The sequence below is a fragment of the Ovis aries genome, chromosome 2, assembly GCF_016772045.2.
Source record: "Ovis aries strain OAR_USU_Benz2616 breed Rambouillet chromosome 2, ARS-UI_Ramb_v3.0, whole genome shotgun sequence".
NCBI lineage: Eukaryota > Metazoa > Chordata > Mammalia > Artiodactyla > Bovidae > Ovis > Ovis aries.
In genome coordinates this window covers 232,413,049-232,437,567 of record NC_056055.1, presented here as the reverse complement: position 1 = coordinate 232,437,567, position 24,519 = coordinate 232,413,049, and the positions used below count along the sequence as shown (strand labels likewise).

Below are 24,519 nucleotides of genomic sequence, written 5' to 3'. Positions count from 1 at the left end.
CAAAATCATGTCCATTGAATCATTGATATTATCTAACCATCTCATCCTCTGCTGCCCCCTTCTCTTTTTGCCTTCAATGTAAAATTGATGCCTAAGTTCCTAAAGTTGTAGGTAGGGTTAGAGATAGCACAAAATGTTGACTTAGATATTTCAGAAAAATGTAGTATCTGATTCAATTACTGATTGCATCCGAAAAGATCAGGCATGTCCATGTGCCATCATTCAGCAGTGTCTGAACGTTGAAGTCAGGGATGCTTTCTAGCTAAAGGTCTGTGCCCATCATTCAGTTCCCACGGCTAGAATCCTAGAGTACTACTTTGGTAATGCTGGTTCCAGGAGAAAACAGCTCATGTATGAAGCTGAGGTGGGCCTTGCTGGCCAGTTAGTCTCTTTATTATTATTTCACTTTACAGAGGAATAAACTCAGGCAGAAGGGGCAATGTGACGGACCCAAGTCCACAGGATTGCCTCACGGGGGTGGGACGTAGGGCAGGACAGTGTCATCACTCGTGAGTTACCCAGTGTTTTATAGCTACAACTATTTCCAGCCTCAAAAGTTATCAGTTCAGCACTGCAGAAGCCCTTGGGCCTTGGGTTCTGGTTGCAGATTCCACCACTATGCTACTTGTTTGAAGCATCATCTTTGTCTCCCTGTCATGTTTTAGAAGTTGACTAAATCTGGTATATTTCTCAATGGTTAGTAGCTATAGAAAGTAATTAGAGAAATAAGTCTATTAATAAAAGTGTAGAATAAAACATATGAATTTAGATGTTTAGTTATTGAACATTTATTTATATATTTCTTTCCTCTTGGTTTGCCTCTTTGAGGCTCTGTTACTCAGAATCTCAATTCTATGTCTTTCCCCTCTTTCTGAGAAAATAGAAAAATATAAAACAGATGCTGCTGAACAGTTGCATTGCATGTAATAATACTTTTAAAAAATTCCATTTTACTGTAAATTGTCAAGATCCTACTGCATAAAGAAAAATAAATGCTCCAGAGCCTTGCACTTACCAAGCCTTTGATGGTTAACCTGGGTTCCTAGATTTCATGTTGCTTACTCTCACTAATCCAAACACATTTATGTCTACATTTAAAAGAACTTAAGGCAAGTTTTATTTCTTGTATCTAAAGGAACACTTTGAGAATGATAATAATGAAAGCTGAAAATGAAGGAGAGTGAAAAAGCTGGCTTAAAACTCCACATTCAAAAAACTAAAATCATGGCACCCAGTCCCATTACTTCTTGGCAAATAGATGTGGAAATAATGGAAACAGTGAGAGACGTTATTTTTTTGGGCTCCAAACTCACTGCAGATGGTGACTGCAGCCATGAAATTAAAAGATGCTTGCTCCTTGGAAGAAAAGCTATGACCAACCCAGATGCCATATTAAAAAGTAGAGACGTTATTTTGCCAGCAAAGTTCCCTCTAGTCAAAGCTATGGTTTTTCCAGTAGTCATGTATATATGTGAGAGTTGGACTAGAAAAAAAAGCTGAGTCCCAGAGAATTGATACTTATGAACTGTGGTGTTGGAGAAGACTCTTTAGAGTCCCTTGGACAGCAAGGAGTTCAAAACACTCAATCCTAAAGGAAATCAGTCCTGAATATTCATTGGAAGGACTGATGCTGAAGCTGAAACTCCCATACTTTGGCCACCTGATGCAAAGAACTGACTAATTGGAAAAGACCCTGATTCTGGGAAAGACTGAAGGCAGGCGGAGAAGGAGACAACAGAGGATGAGATGGTTGGATGGCATCACTGACTCAATGGACATGAGTTTGATCAAACTCTGAGAGTTGGTGATGGACAGGGAAGCCTGCTGTGCTGCAGTCCACGGGGTCGCAAAGAGTCTGATGCGACTGAGCGATGAACTGAACAGTTGTTACGTGCTTATTACATGCTAGACACAAATTAAGGCCCTTACATTTATTAATTTATCTTAGGGAGTTTTACTATCCCCATTACCTATAAAGAAACTGAAGCATCCTGAAATTAAAAAAATTAAGTTTAGCAATCCAGGTTTCCTTTGCTTGAGAGGCAGAATCAATGCAGTAATGCAAGAATTTGGATTATCTAGGGATATGTGCCGGAGAAGGCGATGGCACCCTACTCCAGTACTCTTGCCTAGAGAATCCCATGGACGGAGGAGCCTGGTAGGCTGCAGTTCATGGGGTCGCTAAGAGTCGGACACGACTGAGCGACTTCCCTTTCACTTTTCACTTTCATTCACTGGAGAAGGAAATGGCAACCCACTCCAGTGTACTTGCCTGCAGAATCCCAGGGATGGGGGAGCCTAGTGGGCTGCTGTCTCTGGGGTCGCAGAGAGTCGGACATGACTGAAGTGACTTAGCAGCAGTAGGGATATGTGATGGTGACCTACACAAATAATACATTGGCCATCATCTTAACCCTGAATGAAGGCTTTTGGGCTGAAAATATGAAAGAGACAAAAGAGCTTGTTCACATGGGTTTGGACAAAAAAAGATCTAAAGAATTAACCAAGAGAAATTGCCAAAGTAGAATTTGTAGAAATATAATTTCAAGTCACAGAAAATCTTAGGGTGAGAGATATCAAAAAAGGTTGATTGAAACCCTATCTCAGGTGAATAGGCTGTCAGATATAAGAGGCTGTGAGAGGAACGATGAGGGGGGCTTGTGCAGGTGAATTTCTTGAAGGCCGTGTTCAAACATGTTGATTCCCAAGGCAGGGCCGTGGAATGTGCGCCTCTCCTCCCTTCCTTCTTTTATTCTTTGTTTGCATTTCTCCCCTTCATTCTTTCCCCTTTTCTCTCTTCCTTCCTTTGTTCCTTTCTCTTTCTTGCACTGGACTACAGTTTGGGCCTGTTTAACTGTAGGTTCTTAGGCGAACAAAAAATATCTTCTCTTCCTGTTTTTCTCTGGCACTGCTTGATTCACCTTCCTTCAAACCTGTTGTGAAGTGAAGTCGCTCAGTCGTGTCCGACTCTTTGTGACCCCATGGACTGTAGCCTACCAGGTTCCTCCATCCATGGGATTTTCCAGGCAAGAGTACTGGAGTGGGTTGCCAATTCCTTCTCCAGGAGATCTTCCTGACCCAGGGACTGAACCTGGGTTTCCCACATTGTAGGCAAATGCTTTACCATCTGAGCCACCAGGCAAACCTGCTAGGCCAAATAAATTAAAGATACAAAAGTAGTCTGGTTTAGCTTAAGAGCTCTCCTTACTGGGAGCTTTGGGGTTTAAGTCCAGGTAATAAGTGTTCTTTGTGAAGTTTCTCTCTCAATATACCACAGAAAGTAGAGTGGTTGTTCTTGGGTTTCCTATTCAAATAGACTATCTATTGGCACCGGAGACTTGCTATAGAAGTTCAGTGCTCCCCTCCCCTCAAGGCAAGTGAGGAAGCTTCCAAGATAATTAATCTGTGTCTCCAAGGGCTTAAGGGAGGCAGCGGTGTTTAAAGACTCAAACCTGGAAAGTCTAGAGAGGGGCCTAGAAAGTCTGAAGACCATGAAGAGGCATGAGCCTTCCCTGGGAAGGGAGAGGTTCAGTTAATTCTTGAGAGGTACTGTGTCCAGGAGACATTTTGGATGAAAGAGGTGACCCTAGAAAGGGTGTGGACCTCCTGGAAGCTGGGAGACTAAGAAGGAAGTGGTAAGCCATCAGTTGGATTTCCTGCATCAGGGGAACTTCAGTTGAGAAATTCTCCCTGAAGGGGGAGGATCTCTGAAGAACCCACAGATGTGACTCATGCCTCTGCCATTTCTGGGAGAAGTGAAGGGTTTATTGTTAGAGGGCCATTCCTGCTCTTGACTACTTCCTTCTCTCCTTCCTCCCCAACTTGAATCAGCCGAAAGCAGTAGATACTGAACGGCATTAGAGAAGATGTGTAGATGGCCGAAGAGGCTGTTCTTACCCAATTTCCCCCCTACCTATTTTAAAGTTTTAATACTATATCAGCTCAGTCTTTTTAATGTTGAGTGAGAATATCACTGCTGCTGAAAAGGATTAACACAACTCTGGGGCTTAAGACTTCATCCTGTGGCATAGAAAGAACTATTTAAGAGAACAGGTTTGATAAGGAAGAAAGTAGGAGAAGGAAAAAAATGTGATCTGTGCTTAGACTCCTCATTCCAACTATTAAATCAAATATGGCAGTGAGATTTCACAAAAACTCAGAGGACAGAATTCTTAGACCAGGTAAGTATAACCTGGGAAATAAACAAGATGATAAAGATAAGTATGGGATGCTTCCCTGGTGGTGCAGTGGCTGAGAATAGGCCTGCCAACGTAGGAGACATGGGTTTGATCCCTGGTTGGGGAAGAAGATCCCACATGCTGTGGAGTCACTAAGCCATGCATCGAAACTACTGAGCCTGTGCTCTCGAGCCTGGGAACTGAAGCTTCTGAGCCCACAAGCTGCTACTGAAGCGTGCACAAACCACTCCAGTTTTCTTGCCTGGAGAATTCCATGGACAGAGGAGCATGGCAGGCTACAGTCCATGGGATCACAAAGAGACATGACTGAGTGACGAATACTACTACTATAGTTTAAAATATATTTAATATATAATAATAATAATATATTCAAATATGTATCTAGTATTAGAAATAATCAGAAGAAATTGAAAGGATTTCTTCCAAATGAAAGAAATGTATATCCAAATATGTTTTCAGCTCCAGAAGAAAAATCTTGTCATCTCTACAGCGCCAGGTAAACCCAGCAGCAGTGTTTTATATGATATGATTTTAAAGAATGACCAAAAGAAATAAAGTAGAGAAGAAAAATATTAGTAGAACGGGAAGGGAGCAGGAAAAAGAAGAGAGATAAAGAAGAGAATACAAGGAACGAGGTAGAAATGAAAATCACAGAACTCAGTTCAGAGAATGGGGTGTCACCTGTCTCTACGGCACCCACAGTGTGGTATGTGCTCTGAGTTTGGTTTCAGTAATTGTGTGTATATTGGGCATAGATCTGATGTGATACCAGGAGTCTGGCTTCTGGTTAATTGATTAAATTCTCTCTTGTCTGCTTCTCCTCATTCCATTGAGAGCTGTGTTCATCAGTTACAACAGACTTTTCTAACACTTTCTCCCTTATTTTCCACTCAACGCTAACTTGTCTCTGGCCACAAAGCTCAGAGATTGCATCCATATTCCAGCTCCTTTTATTGCCCAAGTGCCTCAGGAGACGACAAGGCCAGGCTTAAACCAACAAAGAGTCTGACTTTGCCTCTTTGAGGAAATCAGGGACTTGGGAGGAAAATGTGGAGAACAAGTAAGCAGATTGCTGTTTGTCACCCATAAATACTCCCTCTTTTCTTTCATAGGACGCTTGGCTGCCTGTAGCCTCCCCTTGCACTTAGCTCTGGCCATGTGACCAAGTGTGGGCCAATGGGATGTGAGCAGAATAGTCTGGGTCTTTCCATTAGAAGAAAAATGTGGGTGATATCCCTATCAACAGAAAGCAGTGAACAAATCCTTAGCGTTCTTGAAGAAGAGGACCAAAGTAAGAGAAGACATAACTAAAGGTAAGTTCAAGAAAACATTTTCTGAGATTATTTTAAATAATCAAGTATACTTTGCGTAAGTACATGTATTTTCACTCTGTAGCAGAGAAAATAGATTCCAGTCAACCCTGAAATATATTCCAGCAAACTTACTGGACTTTAAAGATAAAGAATTGAATGGGCAGCCTGGGCCCAAAGACCAAGTCATTTTCAAGGGAGAGGAATCTCTTTGGCTGTAGAATTTTCTATAGCAACATTGAATGTCGCAGAAGGTTTTGGGAAAATCCTACAAGACAGTTCTAGAAGTAAAGAACAAGCAAATTATTTTCAGGTATAAATAATAAAAGCAAGTACTTTTGAATAGGGATATTTTGGAAATATTGGTCCTGTGAGTACTTATTGAGAAAACTGATAGAGGGTCCCCTTTAGCAAACCAAGACAGGACTGAGACATTTTGGCAAGAAGATTAAAATAAAAATGTAAATGAGGTGAAAGACCAGAGTGATAAGTGTATATGTCCTGAAAATATAGATATAATGTAATACCAAAAAAATTGCAGAGGAAGGCAGAAATACGAATGGTAGAGCAAGGTCATTGTCTGTTTTACTGTTGGGAGTCAAGGGGTATTATTTGGATAAATAAAGGATAAATATAAAGCACTTTTTATATATGAGAGGTAAAAAATAAAAGGAAAGTGTGGCCTAAATTGGGTGGGAGAGGAAAGAGACTGGACAGAGAAATGTAGGAAACATGCTAATTTTGCAGATCTACTGGGTGGGAAATTAACGGGATCTGTCTTCAGAGAGGATCAAAGGTGCCATATAAAGGTACTTCTGAGAGTAATTACTACAACAAAAGAATAAACCTTTGTAAATAAAAGTATATACTCCCAACCAAAGGAAATATGGGAAATGAACAAGAACTCAACCATTCATTTCTTTTAAAGGAAAGAAGTGTCTCATGTTTCTCCTACTCAGGAGAAATGTGGCAGGGCTAACTGCTAGACCAGTTGGGAGGGTTAGTCTCAGCTAAGCAATCCTATGCCCAGCTTTAACCACTGCAACCAAAATGCAAACCTTCCTAAGTATCACAGGTATGCATATGCACATAAATGCATTGAAGACAGAATGCAGGGTGTTGACATTTTTAATATCCAAGACACTAGAACAAGATGAGTCATCAGTACAAATTAACATGACAGAAATGAGTTCAAACATTTTGGTCCTAACAATAAAAGGACATGGACTTAACTCACTTATTTAAATAATATATTTTGTAATTAAATTACAAAGTAAATCCCACCTTTTAACCATATACAAAAGACTCAAATAAAAACACATTTTTAAACGCTGAAAATCAATGTACAGGCAAAGGTAATTTCGGCATACATCAACGAAAAGAAACCAGGGAATCCTGATATGATTATCAAAAAAAGTATAATCCAGGACAAAATATTTTAAGCAAATAGAAATTACAGGAAATATCATAAGAGGTAAAAACACTCTACTAGTAGACAATCTTATTTTTTATTACCCTCAGTCCACAAATGATCAAGTGGACAGAATGAGAAGGGTATGAAAGACCCAAATAATACATTTTAACAAGGTTGATATTGCTGATATACATTCAACTTCATACCTAGAAAATGGAAATAGAGAATGTACATTTTCTCCCACCCTCTGTTAAACAACTCTTGGGTCAGAGAGTAAATATAAATCCAAATTGCAGGCTGTCTGGCAAGCAACAATAATAAAATATTGCCTATGAGAACCTATGTATTATTTAATTTAAAAAACTAATCTAGAAAGAATGAAAATATGTATATATACAGCCAATCTTCATTACTCACATATTCCAAATTTGTGAAGTCACCCACTCTCTAAAATTGATTTGAAACTCCCAAGTCAGTTCTCATGGCGTTTCCATGGTCATTCATGGTGGTGTACAGAGCAGTGAAAAATTTGTGTTGCCAGACACACGTGTTCCCAGCAGAGGCTGAATAAGACAAAGCTCTGCCTCCTTGTTTCAGCTCATTTTGTAAACAAGCATCCTTTTGCCATCTACTTAATTCCATGTTGTTCTCATTTTTGTGCTTTTTATTGGTAATTATGCTGCTTAAAATGGCCTCAAGCCTAGTGCTGAAGTGCTGTCTAGTGTTCTTAAGACTGTGACGTGTCTTATGGAGAAAACACGTGTGTTAGACGAGCTCCAATCAGGCATGAGTTATAACGCCGTTGGATGTGAGTTCAACATTAATGAATCAACGTGTATAATAAATTAGGTGTCTTTAAACAGAAACACTCATGAAACAAAGATCTATGTTTATTGGTTTACAAAAATAGGACCAGAGGCTCACAGGAACCAAACCCTCTATTTCTTTTGGAAGCAAAGTTTTGCTATTAGCTACTTTGGGTTTGGGATGACTTCATATAACCTCTATACCATGAATAATGAGAACTGGCTGTATTTGTATACACATGCACACACACACAATGTATTTTCAGAGTCCACCCAATTTTTTCATTGTTTTTGATTTCAGATGTTATACTTATCTATATTTGGTTCTTTTTTTAAAAAAATATATATAGTTTTGAAACATTTTTGTGAATGGATGTGGAGGAACTAGGGAAAAAAAGAGGAATCAAGCACATTATTTTATACTTTTGACTCAAGTAAATTGAGTAGAAATAATGCCATTTAGTGAGAGAAAGGTGGTGGATGACAGGTTTGGGAGTGAAATAAAGAAATGGATTTCATGTGTCAAATCTGAGACTCCAAGTAGAAGTTTGGAGTCAGAAGTTGAACTTATGACTTGGCAGTTCAATAGAGGGACCAAAGGAGGTGAAATAAAATTGGTGGTCATTAACATATCGATAGAATTTATAGCTACCAGACTGGACGAAATATCTAGGGATGCTATTTCAGCTGCACTCCAACATGTAGATACAGGAAGCCATGAAGGGACCATTACCACCAACAGTACCACAACTATCAACTCTCTGATCAACATTATCAATGAATGACCAGGAAGGAGCTATAAGCAAGTAGGAGATTGTGATACTTTAGCAGACAAGAGAATGCATCACATTCTCCCAGCTTACTCACCTGATCACAGTGATGCCAAGACCCACCAGGTGTTAGGAAGCAAGAAGCAACCAACAACCTCCCAGTCAGAAAGACCATGATCAGACCTTCCTCTGATAGGCCAACCAGCTTCATCCTCTTGACTGGAGAAGCGAGCTTGTTAGAAAGAGATCCCTTCAGGTCTAAAGCCCAGGCTCCTGGGAGGAGGTCTGCCTCCCCATCCTCAATGCTCCCCACCCCTGCTGCCTACTCCTGCCTCACCCATGAGGTCAGCAGAGCTGCTCATCTATGGTCAATATGAATAGTCTTCTTGGGAGCATGTGGTGTAGAGGCATCCTTACCATTGCAATGAGATCTACAGAGACTCTTCCTTAGCCAACAACACTGATTACATCACTGTACATGACAAAGAACCAACAATGAAAACTGACCAACCTTCTAATTTGTAGTTTCCTAACATTTCCTTATCCCTCCCTTTATTTCAACATTTTTCCCCAGATTTAAGTATACAATCATATACTTGGATTAAACTTTTCACAGACTGATAGAATGAGTCATTTAAATTACTCTTCCAACACATTCTTAGATGCATCAGTATACAGAAGCTTAACTATTTCTAATGCAGAGTTTTTTCTCACCTGCCACATGGCGCTACTACTTTTAACCTGGGCCAAGTATAGTTGGAGGCATAAATCACTCCAAGTATTTGCGGTATGTCATTGGCTTAATCTTGTGGAATTAGTCCTCCTTGGTTTCATCATGGTGGAAAAATATGGAGGTTCCCACCTTACATTTAGCACCTAAGGTTGCTAGATTGTGAGGCTGTGTCAATATGTATATTTGTCACTGGGATCCTCTATTGTGACCGGACCCTGGGCTATGTTGCAAATGAGATGCTTGACTCTTTGCCTCTGGGTGAAACTCAGAATTTTTTTTAAAAAGGGAAGCTCTGAGTTCACTTCTTTATTCTGTGGAAGTAGGGAATCATTATAAATTATCCTGCCATGTTCTATAGGATGAGCTATGGGAATTTTATCTACAGCCAACAGCAACTCGGTCTTTAGCATGAGTGCAAGCTTGGCCAAAGTCTTTCAAAATTGGAAGCCTTCTATACTTTTGTTTTTGGGGACACCCCAAATCTGGCTTTTCCTTCAATTATGCTAAATTCCCACACAACGCCAGTAATAAAGCTCACTTTTGAAGTCTGTTAACATATCTTCACCCAAAATGAGTACCATCAGGAAAGACTGAGTTTCAGCAGCCATTAGTAGAGATGTGGTCTGATTTTTCAGGAAGGAGAAGTTGTAGAAAGGTTGAGAGTGTGAAATGGGTAAGTTGAGAGGTGTGGAAATGGGACGAGGCCCATAAGGATGAGGTCTGATAAATAGAAGGTGTATAAAGAAGGGTCCTCAGTATTTGGAGATCAAAGAACATTACAGAAAATATTTTGACAATGCTGGGAATAATAATTAACCTATAAGTAGTAAATACTTATAAATACTATATGAGAGAGATCGTCTTAAAAAGGATGTTGTAAATATCCTCGCTTAAATCACTGAACAAATCATTTATGTTATATCTTTAGGTGAAGACAAGAAAGGAAATCTGAATAGAAAAAAGATAAAGGATCTCAAACTAGTTCAGATTTAGCAACAAGATTGGAGACTGTAGTAGAAAAATCTATGTTCATCATATTTTACTGTTTTTAGGTAAGATTCTTTCCAAATACTTTCTCTATTTCTGCCAACAAAATCCAACTCTATGGGTCTGTGTTTTGTATAAGGCTAACTAGTCAAATTCCAGAGACCAGATTTTTTAAATGTAAGTCTTTGTACCTAACAAAGAATTACACAAAGAGAACAAGGGGAAGCCCTCTCAGCCCATAGCTTTAGAAGGAGAGACAGAATTCTCTACCATAAAACTAACACAAAGAATTCATGGGGGAGATGTCCCACAATAAGCATATGAATGGAGGGGACATATGTATATCTATGGCCAATTCATATTGATATATGGCAAAAACATCATAATATTGTAAAGTAATTATCCTCCAATTAAAATAAATAAATAAATTCAAAACAAGAATTGCCTTGACAGTATTGAGAATTTTCATAAGAAGGTAAGACATGTCTGTTTGCAACCATTACCAATTTGTTCTGTTCTCTGTGATATAAATTTGCCTTGAAAGAGTTATTTGGAAGGGTCTTGTAATACTCTCCTCATTAGAAAGTATTGCCACTTATTACAAATTTCTTAAGAAACTTAATTCTGATTGGTTGTCTTGATCATTTGGAGGCCTGGCCCTAATATTTTAAGTGGCAGGTAGATCCTTAAACTATTATATAGATGCTCCTAAGATTTTATATTAAATCAGAAAAAGATACCTGGCATTCTGATTTCCTCATATGCAAATAGGCAATAAAATGACCATAGATTTCCTACTTAAAAAGATTTCGAGAGTCTTATCTCATTTAAATTTATCCCAGCTCTTTTGTAATGGGAAAAAGATATTTATAGATGGAAACAAATGTGTACAGTATATAAATTTTTTTTAAGTGTTAAGAAAATTCTTAGTGGAAGAACATTAAATAAGACATAAACAAATGGGTATGTCTCTCTTCTCCCTAAATCATTCTGCAAAATCAATGTATTTTTAATTAGAGTTTCCAAAGAACTTGGGAAGGAGATGGGGAGGGCATCTTCTTGAGCGAATTCTAAAATTCACCCCTAGCATCAGTCTGTTGCTACTTCTGAGCTCTCCCTTTTCTCCTGCAATGTTTTCATAAAAGAAAAACTAATATTCAGACAAGTAAAGGTGCTGTGTGATCAAAGTGCCTATATACAAATAGGCGAAACTCATGGCAAAACTTTATTTTTATGAAAATAATAAAAATTATCAGGTACTTCAAATATTCTAGAATCAAATACAGAGCAATATTTTTAAAAATCTAGAAATGGCTATTATAAATATGATAGGAAACCAAAGAACTAGAGAGAAAAAGGCTAACAAATTTGACCTCCTAAAAATTTATAACTTCTTTAAGACAAAATATTCCGTTAACAAACCTAAAAGAAAAACAACAAATGGGACAAAATATTAGGAACATAGAGGAACAAGATTTAGTGTGCATGTATCTGATACAAAGATCTCTATAGTTATGCAGTATAGTAAGGAAAAGAAAAAGATCACAACAGGAAACACTGACCGAGCATTCCATGACAAAGCATTCTATGAAGAAGGAAAAAAAATGACCAATAACAAATGGAAAATACTCAACCACACTAAAAATGGGAAGAGTGCATGTTAAAGCATCCTTTAAAAAAGGTTTTTTGTAGTTCAACTTAAAATGTTATGTATTTTAATTTTCTAGATATGATATAATTTTTAAGAGAGAGAGTATGCATAGAATTACTCTAGATAAATAAAACTGTATTACAAAAAGTATTAACACATGCATAGAAAAATTGTGGAAATGTATATGTTAATATTTACAAGAAACATTTTAAAGTAAGAATAAAAAGCAAGATATTCACATGAAGATATGAGCATTTTGAAAAATAATTACTTTAAAAGGCATTAATCTTTTTCTTATTAAAGGTATAGAAAATATAATAAACTTCATGATGATGAATGGCAAAACCAATACAATATTGTAAAGTAATTAACCTCCAATTAAAATAAATTAAAAAATTGTTCATTTGTAACATGAAAATCGAGTAAATTCTTATATAGTCTTACTTCTTTTCCCACCGTGTTTTCCCAAAGTAGAATTGCTTCCAATATCCGTGGAATCTAGAAAGTAACAGGTGGTGGTCAGAAACTTAAAAAAACTGTAAACCTGAAAAATCTCTTCACTACTTATGTGCATCAGTTTCCTCATTTATGAAACAGGGATAGCAACAGGTATGCCACTCAGGTTTTACATTTTTTATGAAGATTAAATAAGATTTTATTTGCAAAAGCTAATGAGAAATCACTATATAAATCAGTAATATGTTAGAAGGCCTCCTTCAAAACTATCTAATGAGTTTACAAATAGTTGTCTGAGGTCTTTTTTTTCTGATAGCGTAAAGGATTGTTTGTCTTTTGAGGTCTTTCCAAGGTTGTGACAAAATGACGCTATTATCTTCCAGCAGAACACATTTATTTCTTTGCCCCATGATATTGTCGATTTCATCAGTGTATTTCAACTATATCATACAGGTATAATCAGTTGGACCCATTCTGTTAAATAGAATTCTTTCCTCCCTGCAGTTCCCCAAATGGTCAGGTCAAGTAAGTGCAGAGAATAAGGTTGTGATGTGAACTGAGTGCACTCCCTGTCAAAGTGTGTTTAGAGTCAAGTGCATCAGGACTGGGAGCTCTAATTTCAGACTCCTGACATCCTGCAGCCCAAGGTCCTGTGACCTGCACCTTCTGTAACTGGTCCACCCCCTGTTGGGAGCTGCTTGAAGTTCTCCTTGAACACTGATCACCTTGCACAGCTGCTCCTGGGTCTGGGGTATCTATTCAACCACCTCTACCCTGACCTTGGGTGGCCTTACCCATCCTATCAATGCTTGGTGACTTTCAGTCATTGCTTCTTGGCCTCTTGGAACACTTTTTGAAGAATACATGACACAGGAGCACTTCTAAGCCCTTGGAGCTCTGCTCCTAAGTTATGGCTTGTAAAGAAATTTTCACTTACGCCTCCTCCCCTCCTCTTTCCCTGACTCCCACATCACAGGGTGACTCTGCCTCTGACATCTCTTTCTCTTGTTACTGCTCCTCACTGTCCTTGTCCCTTCCTTTTAATCTGTTTTTACTCTTCACCCAAAATATGCATTTTAATTTTTCTATTTTTTTCTATATACTTCTATATACTTCTCCAATCCACTCATTGATGACATTTTTACATACATTTGTACTTTTATGTGACATTATTCTTTTCCAAAAATACTGTTTGTTACATTTATATATATTCAGTTCAGTTCACTTCAGTCGCTCAGTCGTGTCCGACTCTTTGCGACCCCATGAATTGCAGCACGCCAGGCTCCCCTGTCCATCACCAACTCCCGGAGTTCACTCAGACTCACATACATCGCGTCGGTGATGCCATCCAGCCATCTCATCCTCTGTCGTCCCCTTCTCCTCCTGCCCCCAGTCCCTCCCAGCATCAGAGTCTTTTCCCATGAGTCAACTCTTCGCATGAGGTGGCCAAAGTACTGGAGTTGCAGCTTTAGCATCAGTCCTTCCAAAGAACACCCAGGACTGATCTCCTTTAGAATGGACTGGTTGGATCTCCTTGCAGTTCAAGGGACTCTCAAGAGTCTTCTCCAACACCACAGTTCAAACGCATCAATTCCTCGGTGCTCAGCTTTCTTCACAGTCCAACTCTCACATCCATACATGACCACAGGAAAAACCATAACCTTGACTGGATGGACCTTTGTTGACAAAGTAATGTCTCTGCTTTTGAATATGCTATCTAGGTTGATCATAACTTTCCTTCCAAGGAGTAAGCATCTTTTAATTTCATGGCTGCAGTCACCATCTGCAGTGATTTTGGAGCCCCCCAAAATAAAGTCTGCCACTGTTTCCACTGTTTCCCTATCTATTTGCTATGAAGTGATGGGACCAGATGCCATGATCTTCGTTTTCTGAATGTTGAGCTTTAAGCCAACTTTTTCGCTCTCCTCTTTCACTTTCATCAAGAGGCTTTTTAGTTCCTCTATACACATATTCAACTATTAAAGTAACTTTATTAGATATTCTCATATAAATACTGTAATAAATGAATTTTTGCCAGACAAATGTCCAAATGTTGAAACACAGAAGGTAGACTTTTTCTTTCTACTCATTCATCAAGGTTGCTGTACATCTCTCACGTGTCAGGTGCTAAGGTGAATGATGGTGACGACGCAGGGCAGAAGACTACTGACGCATCAGTGCTTATCAATCTTATGAGCAACTAGGGAACTGATGCACAAAGACGGATGCACATTGAAACACGGAGACTGTTAAGACACATTGTACAGTCTACTCTGGGGATGCAGAAGGCAGGAAGAACTAGCCTGGTTTGAAATGAGGGACCTTTTCTAGCGGAAGAATCATGGAAGAAGGAGGTAAACAGATTAGGGAGAAAGGTGACTAAGATGACAGCCCCAAATGGATGGAAGTGCACATACCAAAGTCTGGATTCAGCAAATGCAGGAAACCAAGAAGAGTTCAGTGTGTCTGAATACCGAGTGAGACAAGGAGAGGCAATGATGAGGATGGAGAAAGATGCAGGGGTCTCAGGGAGGGAGTTTGGAAGTCACTCAAAGAATTAATTTATTCCAAAGGAAAATTAAAGGACATTCAGCTATTACGTAGGAGAGCAGCGTGAACACATTCACATTTTTGAAAGATCAGCTTAGCTAAATCACTTAGACTTTGTTTGGTGGGAACAATGTTAGAAGGAGAACAAACAGGAGCCCATAGAGCTAGATCAAGTGAGAAGTGATACAGACATGGATAAGGGTACCGACATGGAGATGGAAACAAGTGGACAGGCTGGAGACATTTAAAAGGAATAACTGATAGAGTTAGGTGACAGATTGTTGTTGTTTAGTTGCTAAGTCAGGTCTGATTGTTTTGTGACCCCCATGGACTGTAGCCCATCAGCCTCGTCTGTCGATGGGATTTCCCAGGCAAGAATACTGGAGTGGGTTGCCATTTCCTTCTCCAGGGGATCTTCTCAACCCAGAGATTGAACCTGTATCTCCTGCCCTGGCAGGTGAATTCTTTATCTCTGAGCCACTAGGGAAGCTCAGGTGACAGATGGATTATATCAATTGAGATGTCTGTCACGGATGACTGAGAAGTTCAAGTTGAAAGAATGAGTCAGTTAGTAAGTGTTTTAGAGATAGAGAACATTGGAGGAGCAGATTCTGGTTTTCAGGGGAAAGATGATGCGCTCAGTTCTGAAAGTGTTGAGTTTGAAGGTCTTTGAGAGATATCTAAGTGGAGAAGTCTAAAACCTTAGGACCTTGGACAGGTCTTTCTGATATTTGTATAACTGAGTTTGAAAGCACAGAAGACAGAGTCAGGCTGGACTGGAAATGTGGGTTTAGGAACAATTTGATTATAGATGGTTATTGAAGCTGTAAGAGTGCATGAAACTCCATTGGCGATGTCTCTTATGAACTGGGTGAGTTACAGGAGCCATTTTGATACCTGGGGACGCCTTACCCTGAAAACTTACTGCTACTGTGAACAATGTTGCTTTGGTCTCATGAGCATCTCAGATCCACAACTTCTCCATCTCTCTCCTCTCTTTCTTTTGCACTGCCCTGCTTCTCTCTCTACCATTTTTTTCCCCTCATCTTTTAACCATTTATCTCTCTGTTCATTTCAGTTCAGCCACTCAGTCATGTCTGACTCTTTGCGACCCTATGGACTGCAGCACACCAGGCTTGCCTGTCCATCACCAACTCCTGGAGCTTACTCAGATGCATGCCCATTGAGTCAGTGATGCCATCCAACCATCTCTCTGTGCCTCGTCTTTATCCCCTCCACTGATTACTTCCCCTCTGTGTCTCATTCCATCTGGTTTTCTATGCTTCAGTCTCTGGAGCTAGTGTTATTATTGAAGTGATCCTCTCTATACTGTCACATCCCTTTCTAATTTTTCTTTTCTTTCAATTTTACCTGGATCTTTTGGCTTTAAAATATTACAGTCTTTGCATTTATCTGTTTTTTCCTTCAGTGCTATTTAGCTTCATCTCACAGTATATCACTTTCATCGTCACCATTTGCTTCTTCTTTTGATGCTGGCCACTCTGTTATTATTACTTCTGCCAGTTCTCTATGAGTTTCCTGCATCACAGGCCTGTCAATCACAAGATTTTATTATCATGTTTATGGGAAAGTTCCTAGAGATACCTTGAAAATTACCCATCTTCCTCTATAACACTTCCCAATCTGGTGACATTTGGGTCTTGTGAAGCTTGAAACATACTCAAACATCCACAACTCAGATGGGCTGAGGAGAAACACATCTGCTCCGATGACCACTCTTCATATCCAATGGAGATTTGCTCTCTTTCTACCTAGCCACACCTCCTACTTCTTTTCCCCTTTATGGTCTCCTTAGAAAATTTATCTCCATCACTTTGATTCTGTGAGCTTCTCTGCCCCTGATTTCTCGTGTCTTCTGTGTTGATTTCTCTCATTTCATCAGTGATACTCTTTTTTTTTTTAAAGAATTATTCTTTGTTTATTTGAAATTCAAATTTAATTGTAGGTCCTGTACTTTTAATGTTTATTTATTTGGCTGCATTGGGTGTTAACTGTGGCACATGGGCTCCAGAGTGCCTGGGCTCAGTAGTTACAGCACCCAGACTTGGTTGCTCCATGTCAGGTGGGATCTTCCCGGATCAGGGATTGAGCCTGTGTCTCCTGCATTGCAAGGCAGACTCTTAACCACTGGACCACCAGGGAAGTCCAGTTACATTGTTAACATCTGTTTTTTGAAAAATTTCTCTGTTCATCCTTTTTCATCTTATCTTTTTAGGTGTTTTGTGCGCCATCTAGCTGGTTCCATTCCCACCCTCTTTGTTTATGGTTTTAGCTTTTTCCCTCTCAATCTGGATATATATATTTCAATATTCACACTAATATTGGTGGTTAAATATATTCATCAATATATACACATATATATGCATATATGTGTGTATATGTCACATATATACATGTGTGACATATACACACATACATATATACACGTGCATTTATTTGTTGTTCAGTTGCTCAGTCGTGTCTGACTCTGCAACCCCATGGACTGCAGCACACCAGGCTTCCCTGTCCATCAGCAACTCCTGGAGTCTGCTCAAACTCTTGTCCATCGAGTCAGTGATGCCATCCAACCATCTCATCCTCTGTCATTCCCTTCTCCTCCTGCCTTCAATCTTTCCCAGCATCAGGGTCTTTTCTAATGAGCCAGATCTTCACATCAGGTGGCCTAAGTATCAGAGCTTCAGCTTCAGCTTCAGCGTCAGTCCTTCCAATGAACATTCAGGGTTGATTTCCTTTTGGATTGACTGGTTTGATCTCCTTGCAGTCCAAAGGACTCTCAAAGAGTCTTCTCCCACACCACAGTTCAAAAGCATCAGTCCTTCGGTGCTCAGCCTTCTTTATGGTCCAAATTTCACATACATACATACATAACTACTGGAAAAACCATAGCTTTGACTATATGGACCTTTGCTGGCAAATTAATGTCTCCGTTTTTTAATATGCTGTCTAGGCTTGTCATAGCTTTTCTTCCAAGAAGCAAGTGTCATTTAATTTCATGGTTGCAGTCATCATCTGCAGTGATTTTGGAGTCCAAGAAAATAACTCTGACTGTTTCCATTGTTTCCCCATCTATTTGCCATGAAGTAATGGGACTGGATGACATGCATTTATTATTGTTAAATATACTTTCTTGCATCAGACACTGATACATTCTCCTGTGACTATGCCAGATCCCGGTATCTCCTCTTTGGATTCTGATCACACAACACAGCTCTTGTCTTCCTGTGACATAAAATAGTCACTCGTTTTTATCCTTAAACATCTGTACATCCATTAATATTTCCTCATCCCCAAATGGGGAAGCAATAGCTATTCTGCCTAAGTCTTAAAGACTTCGCAATGACAGAGTAAGGTCTTATTTGCCAAAGGAGTTTAAAATACTGCCAGACAATCCAAACACAATACATTGAGTATCTGACAAAATCTATGCTAAAGTTTTACAATGGTTCATCTGAAGCTTTTATTTCTGCCTATAATTACACAGCAGGACCAGTTGTCTTTTGATGTTTTTATAATTACAAATGGCGTTAGTGCCAACCAGTATAGCACTATAGAAATCTAGGATCTCGGTGTTAGTAGACATGACAGTAAGTGCTTAAAAAGATACCATCATTGTGGTAATTTTTTCTGCTAAAATAGAAATACAAAAGTACACATTTCTTTACTAGGGCTTCCCAGGTGGTGCAGTGGGAAAGAATCCACCTGCCAGTGCAGGAATTGTGGGGTCAATACCTGAATGGGGAAGTTCCCTTGGAGTAGGAAAAGGCAAACCAGTCCAGTATTCTTGCCTGGGAAATCCCATGGACAGAGGAACGTGGCAGGCTACAGTTCATGGGGTCACAAAGAGTTGGACATGACTGAGCACGCACACATTATTATATTATATTATTATACTCATTTTGTTAAGTGTGAGTTTATAATAATTTCCTGCCTCCTTCCATTTTCTAAAAATCCCAGAAGTAGTTCCCAGGATTAACTGGATACAAGGTAGTCAGGGAGCTCAGAATGAAATGCATCTGGAAGCAGTAGCTTTAAATTCAGACTCCTGACATGCTGCAGGCCAAGGCTGGACATCCTAATCTTTACCTGACCCATCTCTTAGGGCTGAACTAGATGTTGCCTGAGGCTCTCCTTCGTTACTCAAGTCTGAAGAGTCACCACCGCTCATCCCTGCCGAAAGAAATAAAAAGTCCTTTACAATCTCAGTCTGTGTCCTAGGACCAATATAGCATGGAATTCTTTAAAAGGAAATTTGGAAAAGGGAAGCTTGTGTAAGAGGGTTAAGGATAATCACCCTATGGCTCCATCTGACCTGGCGGTCAAAGTTGCTCCAGGAACCACCCCCAAGGCTGGAAGTGGGCACAACTTTTGCTATGGAAGGCACTCCCTTTGGTCTCTAGCTTTTACCCTTTTCTCTTGTCTGTACATATTAACATTCCTTCTTCCACTCTGTCTCTTATCCAAAGAGACCATGGAAGCAACAATTTCAACATCAGAACCTCCATCAGCTGGGCCCTCAATGAGCACCCCTCCAACCTGGGAACCGCTTTATCCTTTCATGTGAGTGAAGAGTAAACTTGTATTGCACTGCGACACTCAACTTCTTGAGGTCTATGTGTTACATCAATTAGCCCAGCTCACCTAATTCAAAATAAATGTAAATCATCTAAAATACTTATAAATCTATCGCTTCATTTTCAATGATATAACCAAAAAGTTGAAGGGGGGTTTTGTAGCAAAGAAAGATATTTGTTATTGCAAGAGCTTTAATTGTTCTTACGTCTCTTCCTACTGCTCATTCTGAAGATAGACGTGCTTCCAATGGCTGATGGATCTAGTAAGCAAAGGAAAATACAACCAGTAATCTATATCAAAAAGAGTTATGAACTTATGACTACTCACATTACAGACAGGATGTAGGCTATAAAGATGCAATGATGAACATTACTGTCTTGTCTCATCTAAGGGAAAAAGATCACTACCAAATGGAGTGAAGACCCCCAATCATTCAATCTTAGTTGCAAAGTCACAGAAGTTTTGAAAACCAGTATTTTTTCATAGGCTTGCAGCTAACTAATTTGGCAACGAACTTGGACTTTGGCAGCCATGAGTTCAATAAATATTTATCACAGTTGATGTGAATTCACACAGTTTGTTGCAGGAACACCAACACAGTCTATTTGAGAATGAGATTCTGTCCAAAACTTATTGGGTTGTCTTGTAATCTATAGGATACACACCACACTGCCATTCTAAAATAATAAAGCATTATTATTTTATATCTGGTTTTAAAATTTTTATCAATTTTTATTGGGGTATAGTTGCTTTATAACGTTGTGTTAAAGATTTTGAATAAAGGATTACAAATGTTTCCTAAGAGTCCAGATAGTTAGTTCTGTCTCTTCTGGTGAGTTTCTGTAAGTTTCCATATATGATGTGTAATGGGCTTCCCTGGTGGCTCAGATGATAAAGAATCCACCTGCCAAGGAGGAGATGTGGATTCAGGCCTTGGGTTGAGAAGATCCCCTGGGGAAGTGAATGGCTACCCACTTCAGTATTCTTGGGGCTTCCCTGGTGGCTCAGGATGATAAAGAATCTGCCTGCAATGTGGTAGACCTGGGTTTGATCCCTAGGTCGGGAAGATCCCCTGGAGAAGGAAATGGCCACCCACTCCAATATTCTTGCCTGGAGAATTCCATGGAGTGAGGAGCCTGGTGGGCTACAGTTCCTGGGTTCATAAAGAGTTGGACATGACTGAGCGACTAACATTTTTGCTTTTATCACTATGATGTGTAAAAGACCCTTAAATGTTTATGTGTTGGAGTTTTCTCACCTGTGAAATGAGGGAACAATAGTCTTCTAACTGACATTTCAGGCGGTTATGAACATAAAAGGATACTTTATTTCTGAAGATATTTTTGAATATGACTATAGGTCCATGTCATGTTGCAGGTAGGTCATGTTGGAGTCCTACCCAGTACTGCCTTGTACTCTCCATGTGAATCCATAAAAAATACTCGTGAGTGCTTGCATGTGTGCTGAGTCACTTCAGTCTTGTCTGACTCTATGGGACCCTGTGGACCACAGCCCACAAGGCTCCTCTGTCCATGGCATTCTCCAGGCAAGAATGCTGGAGTGGGTTGCCATGCCCTCCTCCAGGAGACCTTTCCTGACCCAGCGATTGAACCTGAGTCTCTCACATCTCCCCCATTAGCACGTGGGTTCTTTACCACTAGGGCCAACTGGGAAGATCAAAAGACCCTCAAACATTACCAATTCCAGTTTCCTCATCTATAAACCTGGGAGAAGCTGGTTACCCTCACTCCCTGTTAAGGTTTTTGTAAAAACAAGATGAAGCTTTATTTACAAAAACCCTATGAGAAATCACTGTTAGGCAATGGTTTAACTATAATTAGGGTTTGAGAGTATTTAGTCTGAAGCCATTTTGCATCAATAATTTAACAGAAGCACAAATTACTCTGTGAAGACTTTCTAAAGTGGGGACTAAAGACAATATTAACAATGCATAGAGGAATACTTTGCTTAGTATGCTCTATAGAATAAAAGCATGCTGGAGAATACTATTTCCACTCTTTAGTATTAGTAGCTGTGATAGTATGTACTAAAAATATCATTTTACTAACATATTTTTAGTATAGTTTCAATATAGCAACAGATTGGGTTCACCCAGTTAAACAACAGTTTATATATAACACCTTCTTGCCTCTTTCCACTTCCCAACATGGCCAGAGAAGTTAAATGTGGAAAATGATATCCTAGAAGTAATTAAATCAAGGCATATGGAGAATGGTCAGAATAAGATTCATCAGGAAAACGGAACTCTGGATTTAGACTCTGGATATTTGTGGTCCAGGGCTGCAATCCTGATCTTCCTACTTGAACCATCTAGGATGGAGAGACGGTGGCTTCTTGGGCCTCTCCTCCCTCACTTGATCCTAAAGACTCAAGGTTATTGGCCTCTGCACAAAGGAACTGCTTGAAGAGACTGGGTGTGTGACCAAGGAACCCACTGAGCAGGAAATTCCCTAATAAGAAAACTCATGAAGTCTTGAAAAGCCAAGGAAAGTGTGGTCTGTTCATCTAAGTCGCCTGCCATTTAGGTTAGTGATGCTCCATCCCTTCTCCCCACAGCAGAGACAATTCAAATGCAAGGGGAGACTTTGCTCTGCTTGAAACTTAACCATCCTACCCTTCTCTGCCTTCTACTTCTGACCCCTTCTACTGTCTTTTTCACACGTCATTCATCTGCTGTTTCTCATGTAGGGTACCTTGAAAACCTGTTCAAGACTGAGTCTCCTCTTCCCACCTCCTTCCACCCCCTGCCAACCTGCTGCCTTTGAACTATTTGCAAGCCTGGAAAATAATCTTCTTATGTGTCTGAACCATAGATTTGTTTGGGGACTATATTTTAGAGCCATTTACCTACTCAACTAAGATGAAAGTAGAAGGTGGACTCCCCCAAAACCGAAGCAAATTTATATTTTGCTTGGGGCTTCCCTGGTGGCTCAGATGGTAAAGACTCTGCAGGCAATGTGGGAGACACAGGTTTGATCCCTGGGTTGGAAAGATTCCCTGGAGAAGGGAATGGCAACCAGCTCCAGTATTCTTGCCTACAGAATTCCATGGACAGAGGAGCCTGGCAGGCTACAGTCCATAGAGTCGCACAGAGTTGGACACAACTGAGCAACTAACATATACTTGGTAAATCTAGTGAGTAAGTAGATTGAACATTTTATTTAAAATATTACTCTTTTGTAGCATCAAGATCAAGGAATATTTTTGCTTCTTTTTAGCACTTTTCCTAGTGTGTTTCTATAAATAGGTATGTTTCTAATATTGTCTGTGTCTAGAAAGTGGAAAGGGAGGAAAAAATCATTTTGTACACTACAGAGATACAGATCTTATGGCAAATCTGGCTGTCGCCAGGACTGAGGAAACAGCATTTAGAGAATCATTTGGAGCTCCAGTTTTACAAAGGAAATAATGTAGAATCCAGAATGCCAGCTTTGTTATTCCCTTTCATCTCTCATGAGACTTATTAGAGACCTTGAAACATTTACGTGATTGTGTTTTCTCATCTAGAAACAATGATAGCAATGTCTGTCCTGCTTACCCTTTAAGGTTGTTGTAAGATTGTTTGCAAAAAGTCCTTTGAAAAATCACTATATATGCCATGACTTGCTGAAGAATTGTCAAAAACACTTTGGGTTTCAGAATACCTTATCTGAAGTCTTTATTTCTGGTAATAATAGAGAGCTAGATGAGTTATCTTGTGACACGATTCAAGTTTGTGATCAGATAATAATACGGAAGTGAAAGTGAAGTCGCTCAGTCATGTCCGACTCTTTGCGACCCCATGGACTATCAGGTTCCTCCGTCCATGGGATTTTCTAGGCAAGAATACTGGAGTGGGTTGCCTTTTCCTTATCCAGATAATAATATGACTTTCCAATAAAGGAATACAGTTCACACTTGAACAATATGGATTTGAGCTACACAGGTCCAGATGAGACTCAGATTTTTTTTTTCCATAGTAAACACTACATCACTAGACAATCCACAGTTGGTAGAATTCATGGATTGAGAAACAGAAACTCGAATACTTTGGCCACCTGATGTGAAGAGCTGACTCATTAGAAAAGGCCCTGATGCTGGGAAAGAGTGAAGGCAGGAGGAGAAGGGGACGACAGAAGATGAGATGGTTGGATGGCATCACCACTGACTCAATGGATATGAGTTTGAGCAAGCTCTGGGAGTGGGTGATGGACAGGGAAGCCTGGTGTGCTGCAGTCCAAGGGGTCGCAAACAGTTGGACATGAATGAGTAACTAAACAACAACAACATGGATGAGGACCTGTGTATATAGAGGCTGAGTATAAGTGATGAGCAGATTTTCAACTGCGCTGAGAGTTGGTGCACTTAACCCGTGCATTGCCAACCACATTTAACTTTCTGTTCTTGGTAGAAATCACCATATAAATCCAACATTTGGGGGCTTCCCTGGTGGCTCAGTGGTAAAGAATCCATCTGCCAAGCAGGAGACTCGGGTTCAATCCCTGATCCAGAAAGATCCCAAATGCAGCGGAGCAACTGAACCCATGTGCTTCAGTCGCTGAGCCCATGCTCTAGAGGAGCCTGACCTGCTGAGCCCGTGGGCCACAATTACTGAAGCCCTTGTGTCCTGGAGCCTGTGCTCCCCAACAAGAGAAGCCACTGCAATGAGAGAGCCTAAGGCCCATCACTAGAGTAGCCCCTGCTCGCTACAAGCAGAGAAAACCCACGGCAGCAATGGAGACCCAGCACGGCCAGGAATAAATATGTAATAAATAAAATCATTGAAAAAATCTAACGTCTTATAGACATAGCAACTAGTAGTTTTAAACACACCCATTACTTTTAAAATTTCTTTCTTTATGTAATAAAATAGAAAACATGTATTAATTAATGGGACCCATCAATGAATAGTGGAGAAAGAAATAGCAACCCATTCCAGTATTCTTGCCTGGGAAATCCCATGGACAGAAGAGCCCGATGGACTAAAGTCCTTGGAATCGCAAAAGTGTTGGACACTACTGAATGACTAAATGGCAACAACCATCAGTTA

The 24,519-nt window shown here is 39.8% G+C and overlaps 1 protein-coding gene across 15 annotated transcripts in view; it reads right to left on the bottom strand.

The window, feature by feature from the left end:
* Positions 1–24,519, bottom strand: part of LOC101121244 (nuclear body protein SP140-like protein) — a 93,677-nt gene that overhangs the window by 21,820 nt on the left and 47,338 nt on the right. For 10 of the 15 annotated variants that reach the window (XM_012148287.3, XM_042244383.1, XM_042244384.1 and 7 more), the window contains 3 exons: positions 19,675–19,728; positions 18,981–19,064; positions 12,315–12,368 (listed from right to left, as the gene is read on the bottom strand). In XM_012148287.3, the coding sequence (XP_012003677.3) occupies positions 12,315–12,368; positions 18,981–19,064; positions 19,675–19,728 (192 nt within the window). The remainder of the gene's footprint in view (positions 1–12,314; positions 12,369–18,980; positions 19,065–19,674; positions 19,729–24,519) is intronic. The other 5 variants (XM_012148326.3, XM_042244386.1, XM_060410501.1 and 2 more) reach the window with 2 other exon arrangements.